Genomic DNA, 21,824 nt, shown 5'->3' with positions numbered 1-21,824 from the left:
ACAAGGCACAGAGAGCGGACGTTGCGACGCATGGGTTCAGAAAACCTGAGACGATGCCCGAGCGAGAAAGAATGCGGGCGAGTGGAGGTGACGACGATTCAGGTTTTGCAAGTGCATGCTCTGTCCAGAAAAATTATGATGATGATGTGAGGCGTCTTTTGGCGCAAAGGCCAATTGTAGCCAAAGAGCACCATGGCACATGGTAATGTTAATGATGTACTGCGGATGGCATGGACAACGAATTCGTCGTGGTACATGTGACAAGGCTGTAAAAGGGCCAAGAAGCTCGCTGTAAATGACGTAAAACATCATCATCATCATCACCATCAGCCTGGCTACGCCTACTGCAGGGCAAAGGCCTCTCCTGTACTTTTTCAACTGCTGCTGCCAAAGAGCACCATGGCACATGGTAATGTTAAGGATGTACTGCGGATGGCATGGACAACTAATTCCTCATGGTACATGTGACAAGGCTGTAAAAGGGCCAAAAAGCTTGCTGTAAACGACGTAAATCATCATCATCATCATCAGCCTGGCTATGCTTACTGCAGGGCAAAGGCATCTCCCGTACTTTTTCAACTACCTCGGTCATGTGTTGATTGTGGTCATGTTGTCCCTGCAAACTTCTTAATCTCATCCATCCACCTAACTTTCTGCCGCCCCCTGCTATGCTTCTCTTGGAATCCAGTCCGTAACCCTTAATGACCATCGGTTATCATAACTCCTCATTACATGTCCTGCCCATGCCCATTTCTTTTTCTTGATATTAAGTAATAACTCGCGTTTGTTCCCTCACCCAATCTGCTCTTTTTTTATCTCTTAACATTACACCCATCATTCTTCTTTGCATAGCTTGTTGCGTCGTCCTCAATTTAAGTAGAATCCTTTTCGTAAGCCTCCAAGTTTCTGGCCCGTAGCTGAGTGCTGGTAAGACAAAGCTGTTATACACTTTTCTCTTGAGGGATAATCGCAACCTGCTGTTCATGATCTGAGAATGCCTGCCAAAAAAAAAACACCCCAGCCCATTCTTATTCTTCTGATTATTTCAGTCTCATGACCTGGATCCGCAGTCAATGCCTGCCCTAAGTCGATGTATTCCCTTACCACTTCCAGTGCCTCGCTACCTATCGTAAACTGCTGTTCTTTTCAGAGACTGTTAAACATTAATTTAGTTTTCTGCAGATTAATCTTTAGACCCACGCTTCTGCTTTGTCTCTCCAGGTCAGTGAGCATGCATTGCAATTATTACCAAGTAAGGCAATATCATCAGCAAATCGCAAGTTAGTAAGGTATTCTCCATAAGCTCTTATCCCCAATTCTTCCCAATGCAGGTGTCTGAATACCTCCTGTAAACACGCTGTGAATAACATTGGAGAGATCGTATCTCCCTGTCTGACGCCTTTCTTTATTGGGATTTTGTTGCTTTCTTTATGGTTTCTTTATGGAGGACTACAGTGGCTGTGGAGCCGCTATAGATATCTTTCAGTGCTTTTACATACGGCTCGTCTACACCCTGATTCCTTAATGCTGCCATGACTGCTGAGGTTTCGACAGAATCAAACACTTTCTCGTAATCAATTAAAGCTATATGTAAGGGTTGGTTATATTCCGCACATTTCTCTATCACCTGATTGATAGTGTGAATATGGTCTATTGTTGAGTAGCCTTTACGAAATCTTGCCTGGTCCTTTGGTTGACAGAAGTCTAAGGTGTTCCTGATTCTATTTGCGAGAACCTTAGCAAATACTTTTTAGGCAACGGACAGTAAGCTGATCGGTCTATAATTTTTCAAGTCTTTGGCGTCCCCTTTCTTATGGATTAAGATTATGTTTGCGTTCTTCTGTTGACAAGCGTTTGACAGCGTTTGATTCTGTCGAAAACCTCAGCAGTCATGGACGCATTACGGAATCAGGGTGTAGACGAGCCGTATGTAAAAGCACTGAAAGATATCTATAGCGGCTCCACAGCCACCGTAGTCCTCCATAAAGCAAGCAACAAAATCCCAATAAAGAAAGGCGTCAGGCAGGGACATACGATCTCTCCAATGCTATTCACAGCGTGTTTACAGGAGGTGTTTAGAGACCTGGATTGGGAAGAATTGAGGATAAAGGTTGATGGAGAATACCTTAGCAACTTGCGATTTGCTGATGATATTGCCTTGCTTAGTAATTCAGGGGACCAATTGCAATGCATGCTCACTGACCTGGAGAGGCAAAGCCGAAGAGTGGGTCTAAAAATTAATCTGCAGAAAACTAATGTTTAAGAGTCAATTTACAACAGGTAGCAAGGCACTGGAAGTGGTAAGGGAATACATCTACTTAGGGCAGGTAATGACGGCGGATCCGGATCATGAGACAGAAATAATCAGAAGAATAAGAATGGGCTGAGGTGCGTTTGGCAGGCATTCTCAGATCATGAACAGCAGGTTGCCATTATCCCTCAAGAGAAAAGTGTATAATAGCTGTGTCTTACCAGTACTCACCTACGGGGCAGAAACCTGGAGGCTTACGAAAAGGGTTCTACTTAAATTGAGGACGACGCAACGAGCTATGGAAAGAAGAATGATCGGTGTAACGCTAAGGGATAAGAAAAGAGCAGATTGGGTGAGGGAACAAACGCGAGTTAATGACATCTTAGTTGCAATCAAGAAAAAGAAATGGGCATGGGCAGGGCATGTAATGAGGAGGGAAGATAACCGATGGTCATTAAGGGTTACGGACTGGATTCCAAGGGAAGGGAGGCGTAGCAGGGGGAGGCAGGAAGTTAGGTGGGCGGATGAGATTAAGGAGTTTGCAGGGACGACAGGGCCACAATTAGTACATGACCTGGGTTGTTGGAGAAGTATGGGAGAGGCCTTTGCCCTGCAGTGGGCGTAACCAGGCTGTTGATGATGATAATGATGATGATGATGATGGTGGTGGTGGTGGCATTCTTCCAAGATTCCGGTACGCTCAAGGTCATGAGGCATTGCGTATACAGAGCGGCCAGCTTTTCTAGAACAATCTGCCCACCATCCTTCAACAAATCTGCGGTAACCTGATCCTCCCCAACTGCTTTCCCCCTTTGCATAGCTCGCCAAGGCTCTCTTTACTTCTTCCGGCGTTACTTGTGGCATGTCAAATTCCTGTAAATGTAAAACATATAGGTACTAAAATAATGAAACTGATTAGTTAGTGATGTGGGTTATGGGAATTGGGTTTCGTTAAAAACATGATGCAACAAAACAAAACAGTGACACTAGAGCTTCAAGAGAGACCTTGAACACAAGGGCTGTTAGTCATGTGCTAAATATAACGTGGCCAAATAATTTTCATAGTGTCTGTTTCAGCTAAAAACTGTAAGACTAATTTCAGGTTAAAAAGTAGTTCATTGCTAAAAAAAAATTCTAAGGAAAGAGGTATATTTTCACTACATGCGGAAGGAAAATACCTTTTCCTCTCTGCTATTATTGCAGGCAGGACACTGAATAAGAACATGCAGTACTGTGAGATTTTTGCCGCACTTACTACAAGTCGGAGGATACCCCCCCATCAAGAGGTAAGAGTGAGTGCCATAAGTGCGTCCTATTCTTATTCGGCAAAGGAGCACTCCATTGCATCTTGATGTTTTCTCAGATATCCAGTGCCCTAAATTGGGTTTGATCAAGTGCAGTTTATTTGATATCAGAGCATTCCACTGTTGCTGCCAGTGGATTTTCAGCTTGTGACGCAAGTATGCTGTAAGATCTGTGGCTGGGATGGGTATGTTTATGTCCATGTCACTAAAAGCTGCTGAAGTAGCTTTCTCGTCGGCAGCTTCGTTGCCTTTTATACCACAGTGGCCAGGTACCCGGCATAGTATGATCATTTGTTTAGCACTACTATAAGCTGAGCATAGCAATGTATACAGTTCATTAAAGACAGTGTTTTTATGTTTACGTACATTCATTACGGCTCGCACTACACTCAATGAGTCTGTGAACACAATAGCCCTAGTCAGATTCGTTTGCTTGATGTGCTTGACTGCAGAGAGTACTGCCATATGCTTCCGCTGTAAAAATACATGTATGTGGATTCAGTGTACCAGATATTAAAAATGCTGGTCCTAGTGCTGCGTAAGCAACACCAGAAGGAGACTTAGAGGCATCTGTGTAAAATTCAGCACAAGAATACTTCTCCTGAAGCTCAAGAAAATGTGAACGTATGTGTGCTTCAGGTGCTCGTTTTTATATTTGTGCAGACGAGACGTCACATTCGATGGTCTGCCGCTTCCAAGGCAGTGGAAGCCGCGTAGTTGCCATTATGACATTCTATAAAAGTGAGGCGCCCGTTTCTTTGTACAGTGCTTCCAATCAGAGGGACAGAGGAGGTCTAGTGCCTGGGCGGTTAAAGAAAAGCCTAGCCATATAAAGGTCGTAAATAACTGAATGGCATGGATGACGGAAATCTGATTTCACAGGGCATAAGATAAACTTAAGTATGCCCTTTCGAGATGTAGAAACCATTCGTTGGATTCAACGTACAGGCTTTCTATGGGGGCTAGTCCTGAACACACCAGTAGCAAGACGGATACCCAAGTGGTGGACGGAATCCAGCATCTTCAAAGCACCAGGCCTGGCAAAGTTATAGACAACGGCTCCCTAGTCAAGGTGTGACCATATAAGACTTTTGTACAAGCTCAAGAGGTGTCTTCTATCACTTCCCCAAGATGTGCGGGGACAAGAGCTTCAGTAGATTCATTGTCTTCAAGCACTTCGTTTTTAAAATATTTCAAGTGTGGGATAAAAGTTCGTTTAGAATCTAAAATGAGGCTTAGAAATTTATGTTCATGGCTCACAGATAGCCATTCTCCATTAAGATCAATAACGGGCTCCGGTACTACACCTCTCTTATTCAAGAAGAGAATGCACATACTTTTTTGAGTGTTCAGTTTAAAACCGTTGTCGTCTGCTCACTTAGACAATTTATTCAGACCAAGCTGCACTTGTCGCTTGCAGATACTAAGATTACATGATTTGTAACCTATTGGGATATCATCCACATATACAGAATAAAACATTGTACGTGGTGTGATAGTATGAAGCGAGTTAATTTTTACAGCAAATAGAGTACAACTCAGCACTCCGCCTTCTGGCACACCAGTCTCCTGAGTAAATAGACAAGACGGAATGCTACCAAACCGAACATGAAATGTGCGGTTGCACAAATAACTTTGAATCAAGTTTAGCAAGTTGCCTCGGATGCTCATTCCAGCTAGATCATGAAGGATTCCAAAATGCCAAGTGGTGTCGTATGCTTTCTCCATGTCTAAAAATACTGATAAGAAAAACTGTTTGTGCACAAAGGCATCCTGCATATTTGTCTCGATGCGGACAAGTTCATCTGTTGTGGATCTATGTTTCCTGAAGCCACACTGCAAAAGATCTAGTGTCTTGCTGCTTTCAAGAAAATAGATCAGGTGCCAGTTAGTCATTTTCTCAAAAAGCTTACATAGGCAACTTGTTCGAGCTATAGGCCTGTAGCTGCTGTCAGAATAGGGATTATGAATGCTTGCTTCCAGGCGAATGGAATGTAGCTGGCAGAGAATATAGCGTTAAAAAGAGGTAGGAGTGTTTTGTGTGCTTCGGGGGGTAGGTGTTCAATCGTCTCGTAAACTACCCGATCGTTTCCAGGGGCCGACTTATTACAACAATGTAGTGCAGCATGAAATTCCGCCATGTTAAAAGGGCGGTTGCACGATTCACTTCGTTTGCCTTTCCGATCCAGAAACAGTCACTCGGCTTGTTTCTGGTACCTCAGGAATGTATCTGAGTAATGCAATGAGCTAGAAATGTACTCAAAATGTGCCCCTAGATAATCAGCTTTATCCTCAAGAGTATTTCCCTGCATGTTTACTAATGATAGAGGATGAGTTTGCCGACCTTCGATTTTATGCACTTTGTTCCAGGCTTTTCTTTTGTCAGTATAAGAGTTAATGCTGGAAATTAATCTTTGCCAGCTGTCCCTTTTGGCATGGCACCGTGTTCTTCTACCCTCAGACTTTAATTTCTTGAAAATGATCAGGTTCTCCGTAGTTGGTGAATCTGGAAGGTGGCTCCAAGTATTATTTTGATTTCTGTGCTACAGCAGAACTGATGTGAGCATTTTCAGTGACTGCCCCGAATTCACTGAGAGTGAATTTGCTTTTTTAAATACTGGTTGAACCTTCTTAATCTGTTTTTAATCTGTTTCTGTTTTACTGACGACTCTTGTTGCACATGCTCAGCTCTGATAGCTGGGGTACGTATACGTTCTGTATCTTTCCAAATATAAAACAGTTGTGAGTAAGCGCTCGTGTGTCCCCCTTCACTGTGTCCCTGTCAATTGTGCGCGCTTAATATTTCACTATGAATTCTACGTGCTTCCTTACGCTCGTCGTTCCACCAGGGAACAAGACGCTTGCAGGGCAATCCATTTGTTACGGGGATACATAATGACGCTGCGTCAACTGTAAACGCCGTGAAATATGCCACTGCATCATCGATAGAAAATGTACAGATGTCATTCCAGGTCATATGCGTGAGTTCCCTGTATCGTGTCCAGTCCGCACAATCGACTTTCCACCAGGAGACATGTGGAGAGCACTCTACATCTTTTGTTAGTTTTACGACGACGGGAAAATGGTCATTGCTGTATGGATTCTTAATCGCGTTCCACTCCAGATGCAGCAAGAGTGGACTCAGTGTGATGCTTCAATGAATAGATGAGAAAGTTTTGCTTGTGACACTGTATAATGTAGGGTCTTTCCCATTAAGCAAGCAAGCATGTGTAGTGAAGAAGAAGCTTTCTACTAAGCATCCTCTGGCATCACAACGACTACCTCCACAAAGCATTAAGATCTCCCAGGACAATATAAGGTTCTGGCAGTTCATAGATAAAGCTGTGAAATTCAGTTTTTGAAAGATGGTAGTTCAGGGGGATGTACTATAGAGAGGTAATTGTGACCAACTTATTAAAGAGTACCGCACAGACCGCAACTGCCTCTAGGGGCGTTTTAAGATGTAATTGCCAACAAGCAACACTCTCATCTACTACTATTGCCACACCGTCTGACGAGGCAAGAGCCTCGTTACGGTCTTTTCGGTAAATGGCATACTGCTGGAGAAAGATGTGAAGGACACACAGCATCTTGGACACATAGCACCTTTGGAGTGTACTTATGCGAGAGTTCCTTAATGTCATCTAGGTTGTGGAGTATACCCCTCACATTTCACTGTAATGTCTGTGTATCCATAATACAGTCGAACCCGACTATATCGAACCCGTTTACATCGAATTATTCCATGTATCGAACAATTTCTGGACACGGTATAGTTACAATGAGTATATATAGCAAAAATTACGCATACATCGAACAAAACTAGTAGCGACTCCCGATATATCGAACGTCAAGCGGCGGAAAGTGCCCCCGGAAGTTGGCTTTCCCTCGCGGTGACGGGAAAAGCCGGCGGCGCGGCTCCATCCAACCGCTCTCCCTACGTGACCGCGCTACCTCGGAGCCGCCGACACCCCCCTACAAAAAATGATCCTGGCCCGCCCGCCCGCAGCGCTTGCTCAGACAGCCAATCAGAAGCTCTTGTGCCATATATAGGTGTTCTGTGTTGTGCCCTCGTCGTGCAAGATGGCGAAAGTGCGAGTTGTCTCGCTGCTTATCTGATTCATTGTGCGCACCTTCTCCCGCAGTATTGCCGTGATGAAGCGGCAGAATTCGCCTTTCGTCGTGAAGCTCTAAATCATAAACCGGGTCGAACGCGGTGACAAGTCGGATGTCCCCGCAACGTACAAGATTCCGAGGTGCACTTTCGGCTCGATCTTGAAGGGGTAAATTAGGGCTAAAGCGGCCTAACTCGCGACCCGGTGCCAGTAGTGCCCGTGGCGCCCGACGCGTACGCACGGCCGTGTACGAGTGGTTCATCCAAAATAGCTTCAGCCGTACCGACTTCCGCGTGCTCGGTGATGACTGCAAATTCTGATTAATGCGACGAAGCCGTTGTCGTTGCTGCGGAAGTTTGGAGCGAGCTGTCAGAATTTCCGGAAGCTGTTGACGAATCAACGGTGGACGAGTTTGTGAGCGCAAATGAGGGTGTCGCGACCACGGGAGAGCCCGGAAACGAAGACTGCATTGCCGACATCGTGCCAAGCACAAGTGAAAATGGGCACTACGAGGAAAGCAACGACCGTCTTTGGCCCAGATCCTCCGAAGTGATTGGCGCGCTCGCACTAGTCCGGTGCTTCTGCGCGAATGCGGAATGTTGCGGCCTCAGCTGCTCCGACTCCTTAGACAACGTGGGGAAGTGCGTGTCTCGCACGCAGCGAAATTGCCCAAGCAGAAGAAAATGCAGGACTATTTCGTGCGAAACTAAGCTAGTTTCATCAATAAAGTGATTTTATAAATGGTATGTGCTTTTATGACATCCAATTATTTAGCAGGCTTATATCGAATTATGCTCTATATCGAACTGATAGGCTTTTTTTGCGAGTTCGATATAGCCGGGTTCGACTGTATATGTTTTGTGCTGTGTGTCTGAGAGATTAGATTAGATTAGCTCACGAGACCTTTCCAGGCCCCGTGACATGCGATTTTTCTTTCATCCCGGTGCATCAAGGGAGCTGCGCCATTCCTTGAGCGTCTGAGACGCCAGAGTTGTGCTCGTATCCATCACCTCGTCTGAAGTGGTGTTTTAGGCCGATCTGCACAGGCGGTGGCCCTGGGTACGGCAGGCTCAGGTGTCTGCTGGCCCTCTTTTGCAGAGGATGGAACAGCGCTGGCTGTTCCAGTCAGGGGGGCTGATGGCGTGACCGCCGTCACTTTCCATGTGACTTGGGCAGCCGCCGAATGATGTGGTGCTGCCCCCTGGCGCGCCACGTCGGCATAGGAAGGACTGGACTGAGTGTTTGAACAGAAACACTTACGTGCCTCTGGGAGAGATAGATTTAGTTTCACCTTGAGTTCTATTATTTGTTTTATTTTTTTCCATGAGGGGCAGGATCGCGAGTAAGCAGGGTGGTCTCCTTCACAGTTGGCACAGTGGGTTGCTGAAGTGCAATGGTCAGGAGAGCGTTCAGTGAAGCTGCACTTGGCACAAGCAGTCCGCCCTCTGCAGGTTTGCAGCCCATGCCCGAAACACTGGCACTTGATGCATCGATGTAGATTTGGGATGTACGGTCTAACACGAAGCTTACAGTAACTGGTTTGAATTGATTCAGGAAGAATGCTGGTTCCAAAAGTGATGATTACATGCCTAGTTGGTACTTCTTTGTCATCTTGCCTTGTTTTTATCCTTTGCATCTTGACAACAATCGTTCTTGCCATCCTTCTAGTAGTTCACTTTTGCAAAGTTCGAGAGGGTAATCTTCCGAGATGACACCGCACACTGCGTTCATCAACCTGTGTGGACCAAGTGAAACGCTAATGTCCCCAAATGCTACAAGTTTCAAGAGCTTGTCGTATTGTGGCTTGTTGCAAACTTCGAGCAGAAGATCGCCACTTCCCATCTTCGTTACTTTATAACCTGGGCCTATTGCTTCAGTGAGCAATATGGCTAAAAAAAATGGTGACATCATTCGGACTGTCTTAGTTTCATGCTGAATGTGAACAACGTAGTATTTGGGGAAAGACTCTTTCGGTTGCATAAAAAGTTGAACGGTTCATCGCTGTGCCCCCTCTTCAGGGAGCGATCAGGCAGTGGGGGAAAAGCATTTGCCATAAAAAATTGCAAAATTCAGCAGCAATCGTGGCCACCCACTACCAAGCCCAACAAGGGGACGCTACAAGGTCGGGAGAATAGCTGCAGACGCCAGCCATACATCGCCGCTGTAATCTAATATAAAATACCCAAGGTTGCATATTTACACCAGGATAACCCTTGCCACCCAGAATACAGAAGTGAGACGAAGTGAAAAGAAGACAGGAAAAAGGAAAAGACAAGAGAGAAAGATGAAGATTTGAGAGGAAAACAGGAAAAGGAGACTGCAAATTTCCTCCAGGCAGGTTAGTCTGGAGGTGCAGTCTACGTGAAGCAGAGGCCAAAGAGGTGTGTTGCCTCTGCCGGGGGGCCTTAAACGTCCAAACACCCAGCATCAGCTCAACCTCCAGGATCCCCCTTTCCCCAGACACGGCTAATGCGCGCACGGCTACATGCGGGAGAGTCCTACTCTCGTGTGCTCGGGTATGTGATGTCACAACACACCGAACGCCTGCTGATACAGATGCCCCTGCAGGGTCCACCCAGAGAGGTGTCGCCTAACAATGGAGGTGTGTCTCTTCCTTCATTCACACTTCTTTCTGTGCCCACCTCTTTCTTTCGCACTTCTTTCTGTGGCCATACTAGCTACGCATGCGGTGAAATGTAACCTCCATACTCGCGGGGATGCCACACAGGCACACTTTGCAGTTTAGAGACGGTGTTGCTTACATGTGCTTGCGCTTTGACATAGTTCAGGTGTCCGCATCAGGCGAGACAGTTGCAGTGTCCATGGCAAGAAATGTAAAAAACAAACAAAAAGCAACAAACGTTGCGCTTTGGAGGCAACATGTAGCTACCTTGTCGGTAGGTTTCTAAGCGTCAACATCTGTTTTGCGCCCATCACTCTTAATATACATTGCTTCGGTGGTGCGTGCTGGCGGAATCTATGGAAAAGAGCAATAGTGCATGGCGAGAGCCAACAGCAACATTGTTGTGGATAGCTCACATAGTGGCAACTTATGAACTGATAGGTTGGTGGGCAAAATGGTTAATTTTAGGGCTTTCAGTATAACAATCTTTCAGAATAATTAACAATTTACCGTGGTCCCCTGTAGTTCGTTATATTAAGATTTCACTGTAATGCCAAAAAGCAGATGGCTTGTGATAACGGCAGATGGCCGGAAGTGGCTGAAAGGATGAGCTGTTGTGGATCCAAAATGTGGATGAAGCGGCCAGATACCTGGACGACAGGTCTGGTGGTTCCGATGCAGAGTCAAGTGCAATAAAAACGCTGTTACGGTCTGCAAATAGTATAGGTGTATTTTTACTGCACTGGAAAGTTACCTAAAACATTTTTCAAATCATTTCCGTCATCATTAGGTGACGCTGCCAAATCTACCATCGTCAGCAGTTGATGTGGAACAGTGAGGTGTGCTTGCATGTGTGCGCACTCCAATGGTTCTGTGTTGTTCTCACGATGTATCATATGAAAACATGCAGACAAAAACACACTTGTAAACTCCAACTTCATTTAAATTACCGTCACTTTTCAATTTTTGCTGTTTCAGAAAGGTTCCCATAAATTTTACCCTGCATAATAAATGCACCCCCGCCCACAACCTTCAACTTACTTTTCTTTGGTATTTCGGGGAAAAAAATTCAGTTTATTCAGTGAGTATATACATACTGTTACGTAGGAAGACGCAGAAGAAAAGCTATGTACAAGTATATTTACAAGAAAATACGTTGCGCTTGGCCAAGAGGCAACAGCCCGCGCTAGCTTCTAATCGTCGTTGTCGTCTTCACACTGCTCGCCTTTTCGTGATCGCACATATTGTTCCGTAGCACTACCCCCGGCTGCAAAAGCGCCGTCCCGGAGCGACTAAAGATCGGACTCGGAAGCAGTGTAGTAGGCCTTGAGCCTACCGACATGCACAACATCACTAGATGCCAGAAGAGAGGACGAGGTTGAACCCACAGGAGCAATTTCGTAAGTCACAGGCGTCACCTGGCGCAGCACGCGGTAGGGCCCTGTGTATAGCGAAAGGAGCTTCTCTGAAAGTCCGACGTGACGGGAGGGCGACGACAGGAGCACGAGCGCACCAGGTGAGAACTGTACGTCACGAAGGCGGGCGTTGTACTGACGCTGCTGAGTGGTTTGTGAGGCCGTTAGTCGAGCACGGGCAAGCTGGCATGCGTGGTCGGAGAGGGCGATGGCGTCGCGAGTATACTCGCTTGCTGAGATCGCAGCAGGAGGAAGTGCCGTGTCTAGGGGCAACGTACGTTCGCGACTGTACAGTAGATAAAATGGAGAAAATGCGGCGGTGTCGTGCCGGGAAGAATTGTACGCAAATGTTACGTAAGGAAGGGCAATGTCCCAGTCGTGGTGGTCTTTGGAAATGTACTTGGACAGCATATCGGTAAGAGTACGGTTTAACCGCTCTGTCAGGCCATTGGTTTGAGGATGGTATGAAGTAATCAAGTTTGTGTTGAATGGAGCAGGAACGCACAATGTCAGCGATAACTTTCGAGAGGAAGTTTCAACTACGGTCAGTAAGCAGCTGTCGCGGGGCGCCATGAAGCAAGATAATGTCACGCAAGAGAAAGTCTGCGACGTCAGTGGCGCAACTGGTAAGGAGAGCCCGAGTGACAGCGTATCGGGTGGCGTAATCAGTCGCGATGGCTACCCATTTGTTCCCAGAGGATGACGTGGGAAAGGGACCGAGCAGGTCTAATCCAACACGAAAGAAAGGTTCCACAGGGACAATGATCGGCTGGAGATGACCGGCAGGTAGCACCTGAGGTCTTTCCCGACGCTGGCAGGGATCACAGGCAGCAGCATAGCGTCGAACGGAGCGAGCGAGACCAGGCCAATAGAAGCGGCAGAGGATGCGGTCGTACGTGCGGGTTATCCGAAGATGTTCTGCAGTGGGTGCGTCATGCATCTCAAAGAGCAGAGTCTGTTGTAGCTGTTTTGGCACGACAAGAAGAAGATCAGAGCCGTCAGGGAGGAAGTTCCTTCGATACAGAATGCCGCCCTGGAGGACATATCGGCGAACGGATGCGTCGGTAGGTGTAGAGCGCAGACGCTCGATAAGTGCTCGCAGCGATAGGTCTCGGTACTGCTCATCGGCGATGTGAGCGAAGGCAGACACAGAGAAAATACCGTTGGCGCTAGTACTGTCAGCGTCGTCAGGCTCGTCGACCGGGTAGCGAGACAGGCAGTCAGCGTCCTTGTGTAGTCGGCCAGATTTATAGGTGACAGTATATGAATATTCTTGGAGGCGTAAGGCCCAGCGACCAAGTCTTCCTGTAGGATCTTTCAGTGAGCATAACCAGCAAAGCGCGCGATGGTCTGTGACAACGGGAAAGGGTCGGCCATATAATTACGGGGGGAATTTCGCAACCGCCCAAACTAGGGCCAGACACTCACGCTCAGTGATGGAAACTAGGGCCAGACACTCACGCTCTACCATCTGAGCTAACCAGGCGGCTAGCAGATGGCAGGGCGAAGTCGAATTTGTCGACAACACGAAGCAAAGGCAAGAGTTTGACGTAGTAGTTCTGCGGAAACCCGCAAGGTGGCGAGAAGTAATGAATAAAGGGAAAATCAGACATCCACCCGTTCGTAGCAGTTGCTACAAAGGAAACCCAACGGGTTCCTCGAAAGAAAAGCCTCAGAGCTGAAGAAAAATTCGTCCTGGTCCGGGACTCGAACCCGGGACCACCGCCTTTCTGGGGCAGCCGCTCTACCATCTGAGCTAACCAGGCGGCTAGCAGATGGCAGGGCGAAGTCGGATTTGTCGACAACACGAAGCAAAGGCAAGAGTTTGACGTAGTAGTTCTGCGGAAACCCGCAAGGTGGAGAGAAGTAATGAATAAAGGGAAAATCAGACATCCACCCGTTCGTAGCAGTTGCTACAAAGGAAACCCATACGGGTTCCTCGAAAGAAAAGCCTCAGAGTTGAAGAAAAATTCGTGCTGGTCCGGGACTCGAACCCGGGACCACCGCCTTTCCGGGGCAGCCGCTCTACCATCTGAGCTAACCAGGCGGCTAGCAGATGGCAGGGCGAAGTCGAATTTGTCGACAACACGAAGCAAAGGCAAGAGTTTGACGTAGTAGTTCTGCGGAAACCCGCAAGGTGGAGAGAAGTAATGAATAAAGGGAAAATCAGACATCCACCCGTTTGTAGCAGTTGCTACAAAGGAAACCCAAACGGGTTCCTCGAAAGAAAAGCCTCAAAGTTGAAGAAAAATTCGTCCTGGTCCGGGACTCGAACCCGGGACCACCGCCTTTCCGGGGCAGCCGCTCTACCATCTGAGCTAACCAGGCGGCTAGCAGATGGCAGGGCGAAGTCAAATTTGTCGACAACACGAAGCAAAGGCAAGAGTTTGACGTAGTAGTTCTGCGGAAACCCGCAAGGTGGAGAGAAGTAATGAATAAAGGGAAAATCAGACATCCACCCGTTCGTAGCAGTTGCTACAAAGGAAACCCATATGGGTTCCTCGAAAGAAAAGCCTCAGAGTTGAAGAAAAATTCGTCCTGGTCCGGGACTCAATCCCGGGACCACCGCCTTTCCGGGGCAGCCGCTCTACCATCTGAGCTAACCAGGCGGCTAGCAGATGGCAGGGCGAAGTTGAATTTGTCGACAACACGAAGCAAAGGCAAGAGTTTGACGTAGTAGTTCGGTTCACTTCAAAGCTAAAGCTTACGGCGCTTCGGAATGAATCACCGACTCTCACAAGCCGCAATATTTTCTTACCGTTGTTGTCGCTCTTCGCAAAAATTATAATAATCGCGACATGCACTTCGAATCGCCAGTGGTTGACCTCTGCTGGCAGAGCACGCGTATGCGTGAGCAGACGACGCAGCATAGTTTTACGTCACTATTTTTTGTGGGCCACGTGACCAAGCCATGTTGCGTTTCCTCCTCTGTGACGTCATAGCATCCCCCGGAGCCCAGAAACCGAAACCAAAATCGCTCGGTATAATAATGCTGTTATTAAATTATTTATCGGATATATATGAATCCCGCTGTGTGTATCGTGCTCCCTGAAGCATGACGCAACGTTTGAATCAACAAACGCATGAACGAAAATTTTGATGTCTCCAACTAGACACTGTAGAACACAAAATCTAGAAAATGCTTGTGTTACAGACCAAGACAGCCTGCCCACATGGTCAAAAATTGAATTGGAGAAGCGCGCGACACTGGGCTTGTTGTTTCAACATGGCTGTTTTCCTTCACAAGCAAAAAATGAATGAAGTCAAAACAGAGGAAAAGGACTCACCACAAAGTTGACGCCTTCTGTCTGGAGCATCTTTCCACACCCCGACTTGTCCTTGGTGTCCTTGACTAGGAAGGCCCGTGTAATGCTAGGCACGGAATGGAACACTGCTTTTGCAGACTCTTCTTCCACCAGCGAGGTGAAGTCAAATTTGCTCCCTTTAAGCTCAAGCTGCACAGCAAAGGAATGAAAAACATCTGAATTGGGTCCCTTACTACATATGTCTTGAAGTATGTGTTAGCAAAGATTATTTTCAATTTATTTATTTTGTTACCCATAATACATTCAGGTATGGAATCATATATACAGTAGAACCCCGTTCATACGTTTTTCACCAGACCGGGGGAAAAAAACGTAACAGCCGGAAAAACGCAACAGTGAGGAAAGCTCCGAAAATGAATGAAAAAAGTGCAGCTTCAACTATAGACAATTTATTTCCACAGAGTGCACTTAGGACTTTAAAATGTCTAGAATGGTGGCTTGCCGTTTCTTTCGCTCGCTAGAAATCACCACACGTTTCTCAATAGCCTGGAAGGCCTCATTGCTGTCAGCGTCGCTGTGAGGTGCGACGTACCTGCGGAGGAGATCCAGAGCCGCGACGGCTTCTCCAAAGCTAGGATTTGGCAACTCCTCGGCATCATGCGGCTCGTGCTCCTCGTCGTCACCGCGCCACGGCAATGGCAACGGACGAAGGAATATCTGCGGGAAATTTTGCCCTCTTTGGCGTAATCATGCTAACGTGCTAACGATTGTTTAGTATTGCTGCGGAGCGCACGTGTCCGAGCAGTCCGGTTGTGCATGGCGCGGCGTGGTTTCGCGAGAAAAGAAACAAGAGAGGAGAGCTGGCCTGATAGGCGGACCAACGCCATGAGCAACAGCAACTTCCAGCTTCACTTTAGCTTGACAAAGAGTGACGTCAGGGCCTCTCCCGAGTTTCCTTCCTCCGTGAGTCGACAGGTCCAAAACCTGTCCAAAAACCATGCGGTGATCGTAATCACAGTGATGATAGTGAGAGCATTTTTCACGAATGGCCACTTAGTGGCGGCCTCTCCAACTGGCGTGCGGCTTCTTGCAGCCAGTTCTATAGCCAAGCCCAGCCAAGCCTGGCCAAAACTTGTCAAAAGCCAAAATGGAGGTTGGAGCACGTTGCCTACTTTAGCCCAGGCGGGTTCGGGGTGCTAAGTTGCGACGTATCATGCGGGGTTCCTTATACATTGGATCCTATGGAAGCTATGCCGGGACCGGATGAAAACGACGTAACAGCCAGGAAAACGCAGCAGTGAGGAACGTAACAGCGGGGTTCTACTGCATAGAAATAAGTCTCAAAGCTAAGTACTGTAAGGGCAAGGCCTCTTGCTAATACTAACAGTGAGAAAAAATAAATATTGTGACGCTCCTACGTGCATAGTGGGTTCACGCCTCAACAAACAGTATGCGGGGGCACCGAAGAGTGGTGAACGAAGAAGACGATGTGCGGCTGGCTAGCTGAATATCGACAGGCACTCAGCTGATCAAGGCCATCGCATCTAACTCTACCCGGCTTCAAAGTAACGCCTTTTGTGGGCAAAACAATATTACAGCAGTGAGCAATGTTTATATATAGGCATGATATGTATGCCTAAAGACATACATAGTGGAATATAACTATGAAAACACAAAAGCCACATAAGGATACTAAATCAAGCTACATATCACACTAAATGTGTAACTCAAATCTAAATAAAATGATGCCAGTGTTTTCTATAAGGTTGTGAGTCATGAATTTATAAATAATACTAAAGTAAAATTGGCAGTGAACTTACAGTACAGTTGAAACTCGTAATAACAAAAGCCTGAGGCAATGAAATTCTCGCCACAACAAAACGTTTTTGCATCGCTGGCAATCGCCCATAGGATTCAATGCATTTCGTATCTCTCGACAACCAAATGTCACTAAACCGCAATCCCACATTAACGAAATTTGTCAGAATGTTAGTCACCAAATTACCTACCCACGTAATGCTAACCTGAAGTACAAAAAGTACGCAAACACATTTTCAGCCAACTTAAATTGCATAAAATACTGCCATGGCACGCTTGTGTGGGTGCCACCAGTTTTTGTTAACAAATACAGTGAAGTGCCAAAAGTGATTTCAGATACCAGAAACATATTCTGGCTGCCATCTTAATTCTCAGTTGCCCATTTCAAATGACATGGCCAGATCGCTGCCTACCTGTAGTGAAACATAATTTGTGTACCATGCATAATGCATGCATATTGTGAAGCTTGGTGTGTATTAAGTTTGTCTGTGGTTTGCAGAAAAAATAAAGCAAGTCCACCGACGCGAACTTGTTAATGCGCATGAGATGAAGGCCATTGCATGAGCAGCTGTGATTGAGAATAGGGGCCATGTCGCATCACTGAAAGTGAGGACGTGAAAATACGGCCCTCAATTCAAGCACACTGGTTTAGTACACCCCAGCAATCATTATGTGAGGATTTCACATTGCTAGACGAACATTTGTCGGGAAACACCCGCATTTTCGGTCGATTACTTTTGCAAGATTTCATTGACTCGGCACAGGGTGTGTTGGCGTCTACAGCGACGCCGTTCTATGTAAATGAGCAACAGCATTCCTGGCAGAAAGACAGCGTGCATAGCACTGCAGGAACACTGCTTTTTTTACTTTTTATTAGATAGGCCCTTAGAGGCATTGTGTAAGGGGGGAGAGTACACTCAAAGATTATACAATAATTAGAATACATATACAAAAAATATAGTGCAAGAAATGTGCTAACATGCAGTAATGTGGTGTTAAAAATTTTACAAACGACAAACCGAATGCTTTTGAACGCGAGAGGCCAGTGAACAAGAAATTTTCACAAAGCAAAAGCTGCTCATGAGCCCAAAGCTGCTCAGTCATTGCTGCATCTGGTGCCGAGTCAGGTGGACTCTCTCAAAATTGACCATATGACTGAGAATACCGCTTCATGCCAGCACTGACCAACTCATGCACCATACTTTCTGCTGTCAGCAAAGTGGTTCTAGACTGGACGACCTCAGGCACGGTTCACCAAAGTAGGCTAATAAAAGTCTGACAGTAAACTTTCATTTTTTTTCAGTGCATCCTCAGTCTCTGCTGTCTTGTTTTACGAGAATGAAATTCTCGTGACTGCAAACTTTTCACTTTCTCTGCCGTTTTCACCATTTTCGGATAGAATTACCGATTCATTGTCCAGTCCCAGAGTACTTCGGGCATCTGTCCCTTATCCTATATTCCAGGTTTCTCCTGTTGTGCTCGTGAGGACAGAGTCCACTATCGAGGTGTTCATCATAAGTCAGTGGCAGTAGCATCCGTACACAAGGCACAACTTCTTGAAAAGCAGAGCTAAAAGGACACCAAAGGCCAACACTCTCCTAGTACCTCATAATAATCATAATGGCCATTCATAATCACAGCAGAACAGAAAATTTGGATGGTTGGCTTTGATAGAAAATGATGTACTGTAGCACAGTAGATGCGAAACAGACAAAGATTACCTTGTGTGCTAATTTTGTCTCGTCTCACATCCACCGTTCTAAGCTACATCACATTCATAATCTGTGAATAACAGCGTGCCAGCTATAGGACAGGACAAAAAAGAAGCATGCACAGGTCCACTCCCAAGCAGGCCACACCAAAAGCTGGCTCACCTGGAACGTAAATGTACACCACTCCTCCTTGGCATCGTCATAGTCATACTCCAGAACCCAAGTGTTGTACTTCACAACTGACTGTTGGCCACATGCAAATAGAAGAAAATTCAAGCATTTAAAAAGGACTATTGGCATGACAGACAGGAGCGGGGATTTCGGCAGTGAGCAGCTTATCACATGACACGTGTATCATAAAAATGGGCTGCACTCGTGGCGTCCAGCCTTCTCCGCTTGCAAGCCAGATTAAAAATGCTGGCTGCCATTTCTGTTAGTCCATTTGGCAGTCTGTCCTCTGTCCAGCCTAGTCAGTGTCAAGTCTGTTAACATGGGTCAGACTGTTCTGGCTCATGAGGTTAGCCATCTGGTGCAGCATCCTGTTTGCAACTGCAAAAGCAAGTTTTCACTTAGTTGGTTCGTTGGTGGCAAACACAACTACAACAACCTGAGCCAGACTCAGAAATGAACGCTCTTTTCTCCAGTGCTTTCGTTACACATGTAAGCGTTGTAGTCTAGAGTCAACACACGGATTCTGTGGGCAGACCTCGAACTGTATGAATGCAAGCTTGCCTGGTGGAGCCTTTGTGAAGTGATCCCGTGGGTGCTTGGCCCACAGAGCAAAGCCAGACTGTCCCCGCATGTGAAGCCAGCTTAAAAGGATTCACGACACTACATTTTTTACATGACAATTTTTCATTTATGTTATATGAAGGTCTGAACACTCTAAACCATACAAGAAAATTCCATGGAGCATCAGAGTATCCTGAATCTTTTATAACTTACCACAACACTTGTTTCTATGAATCAGTTTCGGTTTCACTACCTTGTCATGCATGACACATCAGCTCGCTCTGCTTTTGCAACTGCTATGCACCGAGCGCAGATGAAAGAAAACAAGCACAGCTCTTGCTTACTTTTTTATCAGCAATGTCATCAGGCCTAACCTAGCCATCCATTACGGCCTCGTTGGTAGCCCACTTTGCAGCTTTGGGACGTTACGCCCCACAATTTAATACTATAAAGGAGCAAGATTCTCGGAATGACAAGTAACCAGGTGCGTCCCTCTGGGGCATAGTTGCGTCGATATAGTAGCTGGTCTCGAATCGCAAAATGAGGAACTTGGTGCCGAAGCGTACGTGACGCTGGAACTTTCGACGTATCCGAGAGAAGGTCGAGCAGAGATGCACTCCAGGGATCATTACGCTGTGCAGTAGCGATAGTGTCAACGTCCAGAGAGGATAATGTGCACTCGCAGGAGGAGTCATGACTGGCCTTCAGGGGAACCGGCGATCGGGATAGCGCGTCAGCGTCGGAGTGCTTTCGCCCGGAACGGTAAACCACGCGGACGTCATATTCTTGGATTCGCAATGCCCAGCGGGCAAGGCGGCCCAATGAATCTTTGAGTGTCGACAGCCAACATAGTGCGTGGTCGTCGGTCACTACGTCAAACGATCCACCGTATCAATATGGCGAAACTTGCCAAGTGCCCACACAATGGTGAAATGCTTCTTTTCTTTAACGCTGCAATTGGTCTCCACCTAGGTTAATGTGCGACTCGCGTATGCAACGACGTATTCTGTGTGGCCAGGTTGACGCTGTGCCAACACAGCGCCAAGGCCTACACCGCTTGCATCGGTATGGATTTCAGTTGGCGCTTGAGGGTCAAAATGGCAAAGAATGAGTGGCATCGTGAGAAGACGTCGCAAGGTTGTGAAGGCGCCGTCACATGCTGGAGACCATGATGAGAGATCTCTAGCGCCATCAAGGAGCTGCGTGAGAGGTGCTATAATTGATGGAAAGTTTCGAACGAATCGCCGGAAGTAAGAGCAGAGGCCGATAAAACTGTGTAGCTCTTTCATAGTGGTAGGTTTCGGGAACGCAGTAACAGCACGTAGCTTCTCGGGATCCGGGCGAATGCCCTCCTTTGACATGACATGGCCTAAAATTGTGAGCTGACGAACTGTAAATCGACACTTCTTCAGGTTAAGTTGCAACCCGGCGTTGGTCAAGCAAGTGAGTACATGCTGGAGACGGAGCAGGTGCGTGGCGAAATCAGGGACGAACACCACAATGTCATCATGATAGCAAAGACAGATTTTCCATTTGAGGCCACGCAGAACATTATCCATCATTCTTTCGAACGTAGCAGGTGCGTTGCAGAGTCCGAAAGGCATGACGGTGAATTCATACAAGCCGTCTGGTGTAACAAAGGCAGTTTTCGGGTGATCGGCCTCTGCCATCGGAACCTGCCAGTAGCCTGACCGCAAATCCAGCGAAGAAAAGAACTCGGCTCCCTGCAAACAGTCCAGACCATTATCGATGCGTGGTAATGGGTAGACGTCCTTCAGCGTAATCTTGTTCAATCGTCAAAAATAAACACAGAAGCGGATGGAACCGTCTTTTTTTGTGACGAGGACCACGGGAGAGGCTCATGGGCTTTGGGAAGGTTGAGTGACGGAGCATGTCATCGACCTGGTCAGCAATGACGCGACATTCCGTAGCGGACATGCGATATAGTCTTTGTCGCAGCGGTGAGTGAGAGCCAGTGTCGATGTAATGCTCGACCGTCGATACACGGCCAAGAGATGTTTGCACAACGTCGAAAGAACGGCGGAAGTGCTGAAGGATTGCGAGAAGTTGAGATCGCTGCGAATGTGTCAGATCTTCGGCGATGAATGGCCTGAACACACCAGTCCATGTTGAGTCGGGTACGGAGAGGGCACTCAGTTTAGCGACGGCAGTAGAAGGCACTTCGTTGAGGACGAAGACAATTAGTGTTGAATCGACCGACTCAACGTAACCAAGGCATTCGCGGCGGAGCAGTGATAGCGGCGATGAAAGAGGATTGTAAATGGGCATTGTGCTGACACTGGCGGCAAGGTCAAAAGCTGCAAAGGGCAAAGGAAGCGCTTTTCGGGTAACAAAGTGATGAGAGGGCATGAAGAAGACCGTCCTGTCAGATATGGTACTACAGAAGACTGGTACGAATGCTGAAGAGCACGGGGGAATACAGGTGTCTTCTTTCATGGCGATTTTAGCGGCAGGATAAGCATCGACGGAGAGCAGGTCACCAAGGTGGAAAAGTTCAATCTCAGCCCGAGCGCAATTGATGACGGCATTGTGGCATGAGAGAAAATCCCATCCTAGAATAACGGCGT

At 46.9% G+C, this 21,824-nt stretch overlaps 1 protein-coding gene across 3 annotated transcripts in view; it reads right to left on the bottom strand.

The window, feature by feature from the left end:
- Window positions 1-21,824, bottom strand: part of Polr1A (RNA polymerase I subunit RpI1) — a 314,770-nt gene that overhangs the window by 25,421 nt on the left and 267,525 nt on the right. For 2 of the 3 annotated variants that reach the window (XM_075673365.1, XM_075673366.1), the window contains exons 27-28: window positions 18,667-18,747; window positions 14,996-15,163 (exon numbers count right to left, since the gene is read on the bottom strand). In XM_075673365.1, coding sequence (XP_075529480.1) covers window positions 14,996-15,163; window positions 18,667-18,747 — 249 coding nt within the window. Of the gene's footprint in view, window positions 1-14,995; window positions 15,164-15,566; window positions 15,692-18,666; window positions 18,748-21,824 lie in introns of all 3 variants that reach the window. The other variant, XR_012823481.1, reaches the window with a different exon arrangement.

This window comes from Dermacentor variabilis, chromosome 10 (assembly GCF_050947875.1).
Source record: "Dermacentor variabilis isolate Ectoservices chromosome 10, ASM5094787v1, whole genome shotgun sequence".
Lineage (NCBI taxonomy): Eukaryota > Metazoa > Arthropoda > Arachnida > Ixodida > Ixodidae > Dermacentor > Dermacentor variabilis.
The sequence above is the reverse complement of the archived record's forward strand: the minus strand, read 5'-3'. Positions and strand labels throughout refer to the sequence as shown.